This window comes from Oncorhynchus clarkii, chromosome 1 (genome assembly GCF_045791955.1).
Source record: "Oncorhynchus clarkii lewisi isolate Uvic-CL-2024 chromosome 1, UVic_Ocla_1.0, whole genome shotgun sequence".
NCBI lineage: Eukaryota > Metazoa > Chordata > Actinopteri > Salmoniformes > Salmonidae > Oncorhynchus > Oncorhynchus clarkii.
Genome location: NC_092147.1, coordinates 76,381,018 through 76,393,263, shown reverse-complemented (window position 1 = coordinate 76,393,263; position 12,246 = coordinate 76,381,018). Strand labels below are relative to the sequence as shown.

The 12,246-nt window shown below is 40.4% G+C and overlaps 1 protein-coding gene across 1 annotated transcript in view; it reads left to right on the top strand.

The window, feature by feature from the left end:
• Nucleotides 1–12,246, top strand: part of LOC139417652 (pro-neuregulin-3, membrane-bound isoform-like) — a 366,421-nt gene that overhangs the window by 213,531 nt on the left and 140,644 nt on the right. Inside the window, exon 2 of the mRNA XM_071166848.1 lies at nt 222–351. Within this exon, the coding sequence (XP_071022949.1) occupies nt 222–351 (130 nt within the window). The remainder of the gene's footprint in view (nt 1–221; nt 352–12,246) is intronic.

Below are 12,246 nucleotides of genomic sequence, written 5' to 3'. Positions count from 1 at the left end.
TATTTTCTTGGAGTGCCTTGTTGAGTCCTATGTATTGCATTTGTGACACGTGGTGTGCATGATCGTTTACGACTCAGTCTTGGATAGGAAACACATGTCTTATCGTGTGAATTTGAACTGATGAAGTGTGTTCCTTGTTTTTTTTTACTAACATTATCTCTTTCTTTTTTCTCTCTCTTTCTCGGTCTCCCTTTCCTGTCATCTCTCTATTTTCCCTGCAGCATCACCCACCATTCCTCCATTGGTCTCAGAGCATTTCAAGCAATGTCACGAGAAGGACCTGGCCTACTGCTTGAACGATGGAGAATGCTTCGTCATCGAGACGCTGAGTGGACCACACAAACACTGCAGGTGCGGCGACTGTGTGTGTGTGTGTGTGTGTGTGTGTGTGTGTGTGTGTGTGTGTGTGTGTGTGTGTGTGTGTGTGTGTGTGTGTGTGTGTGTGTGTGTGTGTGTGTGTGTGTGTGTGTGAAAGAGGCATTAGAGTGGGTAGATTGAGAGAGTCTACTGTTATAGACTGATAAGTGTTCCACATTATTTTTTCCAAGAAACAGTATCTGGGACCATGTCTGTGAGGTGGTGAGTTTGATGGTGACTATTAGTTGACCAGCTGTGGTGCATAGAGTCCCTTTTCTGACAGATTTAAAGTGGCATTTTTACAGAAGTTTGTCCCCAAAGGGTGGTCAGAGAAAACAACTACAATCGTGTGCAACACTTGTAATTCAAAGCTTGAAATCTAAGACCTCCTGTGCATTTCAGCAAAGACATTTCTCAGTGCAAGTGATCATTGGAACAGGTTCTTCACAATTTACCCACCCCAAGTTACAATGGCATAGAGGAATGAATAAGTTAATATTCCTAATTGATGAGCCAAGAAATTAAGAGAACATGGTCCACGTTTGAATTGTAATTGGTGAAGTAGTTTAAGTCGTTGTACTGATTTGACTACTACTCGGAGGCACTTAGCCGTTTCAAACACTGGGCCTCTCTAATTACGTCCCAGAACAAACTCCTTCCAAATCATAATCTGAGAAATTCCAGTCAGCTGGCTGTTCAAAGACTTCTGTTATGTCACCTGCTCTGAAGGGACCAGGTCACCGAAGGCCTGACGTTTTAATGCTGAGGAGTTGTTACTGTGCCAGCCATGGCAATTCTCTGAAAGTATGTCACACAGAAGTAATGCTGCCAAGAGTACTACACACACACAGTCACCAACACATCAAAGGGAATCTCAGAGAGTAGTGGATTTTCTGGGTTTTAGACAGTGCTACTTTATGGTTATTTGACTCGGGTCAAAACTCACCTCAGGTATGGCCCAATGATCTATATAAACCCAGGATTGCTGATGCTATGTAATGGGAGGTTTTAAAGCCACCTGTCGGGCATGTTGGCACTCCCCAGAAAAATCAGTCCTGAATGAATGGAATTACTTCAATTAAATGTCTTAAGGACAAAATTACATCTATTTAAGTTTTTTTGTTGTTGAAGTGGGGAGAGTAATATTAAAACGTATATAAATATATACTTTAAGGAAAATGTTTTTATGTATCTGTTTTTTATGTTTTGACCATGACAGCTTGCTCAATTTCCACATTATTTATTACAAGATTTAGTTGAGGTTTAGGGTTTAGTGAATGATTTGTCCCAAATACAATTCTTTTACTTTTTGAAATATTTAGGACTAACTTATTCCTTGCCACCCATGCTGAAATTATCTGCAACTCTTTGTTATGTGTTGCAGTCATTTCAGTTGCTGTGCTAGCTGACGTTTATATTGTTGAGTCATCCGCATACATAGACACACCTTACCCAAAGGTGTAGGAATGGAAATATTGTCTGCTATAATCCTCATAATTTTCCATCCAATTTGTCAGACCCCGGTGGATTGTCATTGTTGATTGACCCTCCCCCCCCAAAAAAATCCTCTTCCACACTCACTTTACGGAATTCAAAATTAAAATGCTTGTTTTTCATAATTTGGTCAGATATACTTGGATGTGTAGTATCATCGTTTGTTACTGGCATTTCATGCCTTTGCAAATTTTGCCAATTAAAAAAGTATTAAAGTAGTTGGCAATATCAGTGGGTTTTGTGATGAATGAGCCATCTGATTCAATGAGCTGAGTTTGCCTTTTTGCCCCAAAATGTATTTAAGGAGCACAAAAACATTTTTCACTATCATTTTTTATATAATTTATCTTTGTTTCATAGGATAGTTTATTCTTATTTTTTTTTGCAGTTTAGTCACATGATTTCTCAATTTGCAGTATGTTTGCGATCGGTTGTGCTGCCAGACTTATTTGCCATACCTTTTGCCTCATCACTCTCAACCATACAATTTTCCTCATCAATCCAAAAGGATTTAACAATTTAAGTAATTTCCTTAATGGGTGGATGCTTGTTAGTAACTGGAATAGGCAATTTCATAAATGTGTCAAATGCAGCATCTGGTTGCTCCTCATTACACACCACAGACCAGCAAATATTATTTACATCAACATAAGAATCACTACACAACGTATTGTATGACCTCTTATACACTCTACTAGGCCCAGCCTTTGGAACCTTGGTTTTCCTAGATATGGTTACTATATTGTGATCACTACATCTGATGGATTTGGACACTGCATTAAAGCAACATTTCTGCAGCATTTGTAAATATGTGATCAATACATGTTGTTCATTTCATTCCTGTGTTGTTTGTAACTACCCTGGTAGGTTGACTGATAACCTGAACCAGGATGCAGACACTGGTTACAGTTTGAATATTTTTCCTGAGTGGGCAGCATAATGAAAGCCATTCAATACTGAAATCACCCCAAAAATATACCTCTCTGTTGATATTACATACATTATCAAGCATTTCGCACATATTATCAAGATATTGACTGTTAACACTTGATGGTCTATAGCAGCTTCCCACAATAATGGGCTTTAGGTTAGGCAGATGAACCTGTATCAAAATGACTTCAACAGTATTTAACATGAGATCCTCTCTAAGCTTTACAATAATGTGGTTCTTATTATAGACCCCAACACCACCCCCATTGTCATGTTTGTATTTTCTGTAGATTTTATAACCATGTATTGCTACCACTGTACTTATCTAAGTGAGTTTCTAGCAAGTTATTGACTTCATGAACCTTGTTTCTTAGGCTACAGATGTTAACGTGAGCTATTTTTTGCACTTTTCTGGGATGCTTGATTATTTTCATTGCTTTACTAGGAAGCTTAGCAGAAGTGGACATGCTCATGCTATTTATGTTAGGTCAGGGTGAGCTGCACACAGTGGACTTCCTACTAGGGCACACCGCCTTAGTGCCTACAGCATCCCTCTGGTTCATAGGCACATGATTACTCTATACAATAGCAGTGGGATCAGCAGAGACATTCAGGGCAGTAATTAGGTTACTTACACTGTGTCTTCCAATGCCCCTGGGATAATGTACATTTGCTGAAGCATTATGACAACTCAGAGACACAATGGTTGGGATTAACTGAGCTGGGCTTGGGTCATTGATAAGTCGTTGTCTCAACGCAGCCTTATAATGCTGTGAAAGGATCCAGGAACCCAAATGATTTGGTTGGATCCCATCCTCCTTCTAAAATGAGCTTTGTTTCCAGAAGGTATCAAAATTGTCAATAAATGTTATACCCACAGAGCTGCAGTAGTCTCGTAGCCAGTTATGGAGGGCTAAAAGTCTGCTGAAACATTCAATGCCACGATTTAGGGAGGGTAGAGGGACAGATATTATGGGGAGTTTGTTGGTGTCAAGCAGTGACCCAATCTGTTACGCTCGTCGTTTGAATGAGGAAACCAAGGTGCAGCGTGGTAGGCGAACATCTTACTTTTATTAAAATGAACACCGAAAAAACAACAAAATACAAAACGAACGTAAAGTTCTGCAGGTGTCATGCCCTGACCTTAGTTATCTTTGTTTTCTTTATTATTTGGTTAGGTCAGGGTGTGACAAGGGTGGTTTGTGTAGTTTTCGTATTGTCTAGGGTTTTTTGAATGTTTATGGGGTTTTCTAGTCTAGGTATTTTTATGTCTATGGTTGCCTGGATTGGTTCTCAATCAGAGGCAGCTGTTTATCGTTGTCTCTGTTTGGGGACCATATTTAGGTAGCCATATTCCTTGGATAGTTTGTGGGTTGTTATTCTATGTTTAGTTGCCTGTATGCAATTGTCATATAGCTTCACGGTTCATTTTGTTGTTTTGTATAGTTTTGTTCAGTGTTCAGTGTTTAATTAAAAGAGTTATGTACGCTTATCACGCTGCGCCTTGGTCTCCTCATTATGACGACCGTGACAACAGGCTACACAACAACTATACAAAATCAAGATCCCACAAACTAAGTTGGGAAAAAGGCTGCCTAAGTATGATACCCAATCAGAGACAACGATAGACAGCTGCCTCTGATTGGGAACCATACCATACCAGGCCAAACAAATAAATAGGAAAACTAGATTGCCCACCCTAGTCACACCCTGACCTAACCAAAATAGAGAATAAAAAGGATCTCTAAGGTCAGGGCGTGACACAATCAGTTGTTTAAAATCCATCTTCAGCTGTTCTGAGCTGCCCTTCATAATGTCATTGAATCCCATACGAACTATGAAATTCAATATTTCCTGATGCTGGTTTAAAACGTTTGGGAGCCGCTTATTAATGTCCTGTACTCGTGCTCCTGGATAGCACAACGTTTTTGCTCCAGGGACTGAGACATTTCTCAACATTGGACCTGCCCAATACAACAGTCAGGGGAGTGTCAAGATGGAGCTGCACTGGCATCAAAACAGTGCCTCCTGTTCGTAAACCTGTCCTCTCCAAGTCGGAGTACTATAACTTTAGGTATATTTTCAAGACCAATCAGGTGGTGGTTGTTCTTCGTTGCCACCTGTTGCCATGGCAACACAGTCTGAAAGGACTGCTGGAGACTTTCGGAGGCCGAGATTGCAGTGCAGGCTGCTGGGCCTTGAACACATTGATACAAGCGGACAGTAAAGGCTTGAAAATATTATTCTTCGCACCAGATGGGAGATGGAGAGTTCCACATCAAGGGTTAGGTTCCTCCAAAATTACCCTGATGGTGCGGTCTGCCCAACGCATCACCGGGGGCAAACTACCTGCCCTCCAGGACACCTACAGCACCCGATGTCACAGGAAGGCCAAAAAGGACATCAATCAACTGAGCCACGGCCTGTTCACCCCGCTATCATCCAGAAGGCGAGGTCAACACAGGTGCATCAAAGCTGGGACCGAGATAATGAAAAACAACTTTTATCTTAAGTCCATCAGACTGTTAAATAGCCATCACTAGCCGGCTTCCACTCGGTTATGCAGCCCTGCATCTTGGAGGCTGCTGTCCTATATACAACGACTTGGAATCACTGGTCACTTTAATAATGGAACACGAGTCACTTTAATGATGTTGATATAATGTTTACATACTGCTTTAGTCATTTCATATGTATACACTGTATTCTATAAACATATATATATATATATTACAAGCATTTCGCTATGCCCGCAATAACACAATTAGATTTTTTTTGATTGTCTTTGTTATTTCTATTAAGTTTATGGGATGGGAATGTCCCTTGGTCCTAAATACATAAAACATCCCTTGCATCAAAAAGAACATGGAGTCACTGTAACTGTGTTGTATATTATACAGTGATTCCAGATACTGGGTGTGGATGATTTCTATAACATTAAGTGAGAGAGGGCTGATTTGATTGTTGGGGAAAAATGATACAATTATTGGTTGTTATTTGCCTTTGAAATGAAAGCACTCTCAACAATCAGACCTATCAGCATGGTTTCCAGTCAAAGGCCAGTCAATGAAGTAATATTATTACCATTTCAGTTTCATCTCTCAACATTGTTAATGAGGTCTATTCTAGCTGCACGTGTAAGGGTATATCATTGAACAATCCCTAGGCAATAGCCTCAGCAGACTGAGAGGGTCAGGGACAGAACACTGCAGTGCATCTGAAATGGAAGAATGAGAATGTACACTGACTAAAATATAAACCAGCATGTAAAGTGTTGGTCCCATGTTTCATGAGCTGAAACCATAAATCTTCCATACACACAAAAAGCATATTTCGCTAAAATGTTGTATACAAATTTGTTTACATTCCTGTTAGTGAGTATTTCTCCTTTGCTGCTGACAATAAAAGGCCACTCTAAAATTAGACGTTTTGCCACACACAATGCCACAGATGTCTCAAGTTTTGCGGGAGCGTGCAATTGGCATGCTGACTGCAGGAATGTCCAACAGATGTTAATTTCTCTACCATAAGCCCCAATCCTCAACTCAACAATTTTCCATAGAATCATAAATGAACAATCAACTCCCTTTCCCTAAGTCTCAAAGTAGCTGAAAACCGCATCCCAAACTATTAATTCAGTTTATCAAACCACCATTTACTACTGTTAGGCTGGGGTTACACGAAGCAACTGTCACGCATTTTTAGTTGCAGTTGCAGGTTACGAGTAACATCATCTCAAGCAACTTTGCTGTTACGTATAGCAACTCAAACGTGATTAAAATGGCATGCAACAGCCAATCAAATTAAAGCTGCTTCTGTCATATGGTTTGAGAACTTTAAACTCACCCCATGTCATCTACTGCATTACATTGTGATTTCACAAATTATTATTATTATCATTATTATTTGTGTATCCAACCGTTTTGGTTTAGACAAAATGCAATTGCCAGCTCTGTTTGATCAACTAGATAGCTAGCAAGGAGATAACCAAGCTAGCAACACATTTGCTAGCTAAACACAGCTCATGTTGAACAGTTTCAGTTGAAAATGGTCAGGAAGACGTTTGGGTTCACATCGAAATTACAGTTATTGACTGTAATGACAGCTTTAGTGAACAATGATGTTGTTTGTCAACCATGCAACTTGTATTTTTATTTTGTTATGAATTTAAATGTAAAAGTGTTGCTTTGGTTTGAGGATGGCTTCTCTCTCTCTCTCTCTCTCTCTCTCTCTCTCTCTCTCTCTCTCTCTCTCTCTCTCTCTCTCTCTCTCTCTCTCTCTCTCTCTCTCTCTCCTCCACCCCCTAGTGGTTACTTGAATAACAATCAGTCCCTAATTGTGTGTCAGCCAGGCCAGGCTTGGTCTAAGATAAGAGAGACCCAGGGCTTGAACACACAACCGTGTTTATTTATTATATCTTTGGGGCGGGAATTCGATTTATTTTTCAGCATCAACCGACTGTAAGGGCCTCCGTCTAGTTAGTAACAAGGAGACGTTAAGCCTTCCTCGCTGCCGTGGAACGGAAAAAGGCAATCCCATCTGTCACTGTGTGGCAGTGCAGGTTGGAAACGAGAGCTGAGATCCCCGCAAAGCCCCTGCCAATATTACTGAGGCTGAGACGCCATGCAGTTGGGGCTGTTTGCTTCTCCCTGGTAGAAAAGGGGTCTTATCTGAAATGAATGATCAAACTTCAGCATTATTTTGGCGCAATTAAATATTGTTTCCAACATACATTGCAAACATGTTACAAAACCTATGCTTACTGGAGAGAACTTTACATGTACATGCCTTCTGGCTTATCTTTCTCTCACACACACACACACACATACTTACACACACACTTACACACACGCGCTTACACACACACACGCTTACACACACACACATGCTCACACAGACACACACTTGACGCAGACAGTCAGTCTGCAGTTTTACAAAATATCCAGCACGCTGAGCAAGAATTTAGTAGCCTTGGTGCCGGTCTGTTTCTTTTCCCTGACAATGACAATGGAGTAGGCAAAAGCACAAACAGATCTGGGACCAGGCTAAGATCAATGTAGAGAAAATCTAAACAGATGGCTGTCTTTTCTATTGCCTCACCAAGCCATTTGTTATTCATTGATCAGTTGCAGTGAGGGATAGCAGTATGGGCAGGACTCTGGTGTCTTGGGCTTACACAAAGTAACTAGGCCTACAACTACTTTGAGTTCTTACGTTTTATTTTAGACTGATGTGGGGGACTGGAACGGTAGGGGTGTCGAGGAGTCTGTCTCCGTGATAAAAGGGCTGAGAAAATGATTTCCGAGAACTAGGCATGTGAAGCCTTAGCTTCATTTAAGTCAATGACTTGGTTCATTGCAACGGTTTCACTCCAAAGGACAAGTCCTATGCCCCGAGGAGGTCCTATGAGGACAATCAGTGTTGTGCAGCCTCTGGCAAAAAAAAAACCTGCATTCTCTATCAAATAATGATATACTGTTTTTCTGAGAAAGTTTGGGCTCCTTTCAGTCATGTCTGACAGCACTCATCATCTCGATTGACATTTGAGTTAGATAACAAGCAGTGTAACTCCTGGAGCAAACTGCTGTTCCAGAAAACAGTTTTTTTTTTGCACTCCACCAAAGATCAGGGCGAAGTGGGAGGGAAGGAAAGCACACGGATATAGAATCTTAATTTGATAACATATTTGAGGTTTAAAAAGGCTTCTGAAGTTTTTAATTTCCTCTTAGAAATGTCAAAATTGAAATTTATCAACCCCTACAAAAATGTCCATTAATTATAATAATTCACATTTCCTCTTGCTGTAGGATTTTTTTCATGCTCTAGCAAATTGGCTCAAATGAAGATCCTACATCTGTATGTGTTCGGATCTTCCTTCCTGATGGTTTTCTAACTGTGTACTGTTGCCATAGACATTGAGAAGGATTCGATTCCAATTCTCTCAACATTTCTCCATTCACACTTACCATAACCCTGGAATTTCCGTGTGTGTTCAGGGACGTCAGACAGTGATTTGATTGACGCCAGCCTAGAGGACATTAAGTGAAGCTGCTCGTTTTAAATATATAACCTCTCTTTCCCTCACCTGATAATTTCCACAGGGAGCTCCTGAGTACCCACAATGCACCTGAGCACAAGAGTGTGTCCGGTATATGGAGGGGGACAATTGTATTATGTGGTGTACTGTTTTTTTTGACTCCCTGTTATTCCATATAGTCAGCCTTGATGGGTAAGCCTTGGGGTTGTGTGTGTGTGTGTGTGTGTGTGTGTGTGTGTGTGTGTGTGTGTGTGTGTGTGTGTGTGTGTGTGTGTGTGTGTGTGTGTGTGTGTGTGTGTGTGTGTGTGTGTGTGTGTGTGTGCGCGCGATGAGTGGTAAACAAACAGCAGATCCATTCTGCTCCCTGTCTGTATCCCGGCTGCATGAAAAACCCATCTGCTTCAGTAAAAAAAATTGAAATATCTCCCCTCTTTTTCTTGTCTGTTCTTAATGCCATCGGAGCGTGAAATTGATTGTGTATCAGTGGGGGCTCGCCTGAGCCCTCTCTGAGTAATGAGTGCTTCTGATGCAGATGCATGTTTTCAAGGTTGGAGAAAATTAGGATAAGAGTCCAAATATTGTAGCTAGACAGAGAGTGTCTGTAAATTAACCCTCACAGACTTGATTAAGTACACTCAGTATGCCAGCAAAACGGAAGAGGGAGAGACGACCGGGATGGGAATAGACAGAGGAGAGGGAGGGTAGAATCAGCTTTATCTGCATTTTGATTTAAGTATGGTAATGTTTGCAGAGCACATGCTCATAGTCTTGTATATCAGAGTCTGATTAAAGCAAATGCAATTACTGGTAATTAAATACCTGATGTTCACTTGCCTATTGTAATCAGCCCTCTGTACAATGTTAGATCAACACACTCAAGTGTAAGGAGTCATACCTCTTTTTCATTTATTTTTTATTACCAGTGCTTATTTGAGTTTAAAGTGATAGTTTGGGATTTTGGCAATGAGTCAGAGTTAGATGAACTTGTGGATAACACTTTTATTTATCTGTGTGCAGTTTGAATGAAGTTGCTACTGTAACTAGTGTTAGTGCAATTGCTAACTAGTGTTAGCGTAATGACTGGGAGTCTATAGTCTTTGCGCTAACACTAGTTAGCATTGGCCACGAAACTAACACTAACTTCCGTCATACATGAAAGCAGAGACATAAAAATTGTATCCATGAGTTTCTCGGACATTGCCAAAATCCATGAATATCCCTTTAAATTCAAATAAGCATTGGTAATAAAAAAAATGAAACTCTGGGGAAGTAGATAAAGGGCCTCATTGCCAAAACCGCAAACTATCCCTTAAACACTTCCGTTGAGGCTCATTCTCTGCACAGACTTGTTTCACTATAGAAAAATGTCTTCACGGCAGTAATTGAAACCACTCTGTTCAGAGCAACGACCAAGATGATGTTGTCCTCTTACCTGAACAGTGACTAAGCTCCCACTCTACATAAATACAGTATGTGTGCTTGCCACTGTATATGCATTTGTGTACGGTATATACTGTATTTAATATGGACTACAAGCAGTAAAGGCAAACTACACACAGAGAGCATTTTTCTAATAAAGCAGTAAAAGCCAAACTACAGACAGAGAGCCTTTTTCTAATAACCGGTGGGGAATGTGTGGGCGTGAAATTATCATGACCCTACCCAACAAATCCACTTTGGCTAATCATTCTACCTGATTAGCCTGAGATTAAGATCACTGTGTTATTTCAGGCCTGTTTCCTGCTCAAGGCGAGAGTTCAGTCAGAATGCAATTTCCCCACCTCTTGAAGTTTCAATTGATTAGTGTTGACGTCATTGTTCTTTCTAATTAATATGATTCAACAAGATAATTGTGCAAGTGTGTTAACATGCTGGGTTTGATAAATAGCAGGGCATTTCCAATTAACACCCACAACTGAGGTGATTCAGAATATTAGGTTCTTTGGCCATGAGGCTCACTAAAGGAATTATTCTGCGCCTTTGAACGACCTTCCTTATCTGCACTCATTGGAAAGCTAGTTATTGCTTGTTAAGTAGGCTACAAACACAATGAGAGAGTGTCACGATCGTCGAATGGAGTAGACCAAAGCGCAGCGTGTTTAGAATACATTCTTCTTTATTTAATGAACATGAAGAACACTTAAACAAAACGAATAAGACGACCGTGACCGCTATATAATGTGCTAACGTGCAACATAACATAGACAATAACCCACGAAATACCCAAAGAAGATGGCTGCCTAAATATGGTTCCCAATCAGAGACAACGATAAACACCTGCCTCTAATTGAGAACCAATCTAGGCAACCATAGACCAACATAAACACCTAGATGAAAACAACCCCATAAATCTACAAAAACCCCTAGACAGTACAAACACCCTAGAATAAGACAAAAACACACATATCACCCATGTCACACCCTGACCTAACCAAAATAATAAAGAAAACAAAGAATACTAAGGTCAGGGCGTGACAGAGAGAAATGTGTTTGCATGCTCACACCTACTCACACCCACTTCACGTGTTGCATTACATTCATCCTTCACTTGGATGTAGCGTAGTCTCATGCTTGAACAGGCATTGTATCTGTATCCATCCTTATCGCTTTAGAGATATTCTTCAACATGAGAACTGCCCTGATGGTTGTCTAGTTGAACCTTCCTCTGACAACTAGTAGTTATCTCTCAATTACCTTCTAGGCTGTCAACCCCACTGCTGTCATCAGGAGGGCTGAAGAGAGGTTGTCATAGCAATGGAGAAAGGTTTATTAGATGTTAAGGAATAACATTAAGCAGCAGACTTTATTCATATAGTCTCACTCAGACATGCAGAAAACCACATACATTCATGCACATACAGTGATGATATAAGAAAGAGAGAGGTAGGGAAAGAAAGAAAGAAGTAGGAAGAGAGAGAGCAAGGGAGAGGGAGAAAGAGAGAGAGAGAGAGAGAAAGAGAGAGAGAAAGAGAGAGAGGAAGGAGACATAATTTTGTGGTGTTTATAATCAAGGCATCCCTTTCAAGTCAGAAGGTTTGATGTGCTAATGACATGCAAATGTATGCAAATGTTCCCTCCTTTTGCCCAAACTCTTATTGAGTTAGTATAGCCCCTTTGCAAGATAGAGTGCTTTTACTAAAAATAAACACAGTTAGGGGGGAGAAGTAGTAATAAAAAAAAATTGGGGCAAACATCCACAAACCTAAAAAAATATATATTAAAAAAATCCATTAAACCTCGAGAAGCGTTATCCTAGAAATAACAGAGGTGCATTGTAGCCTACAGCAGACAAGGAGAATTAGAGATATTGGGAAGAAGGAGATATTGGGAAGAAGTGTCAGAAAATAAGGAAAGCAGGGAGAGAACTTTCATGAAAGATTACAGGCCAGGAGACTTTGTTTAACAGTGATAGGAAACGAAGACAGCAG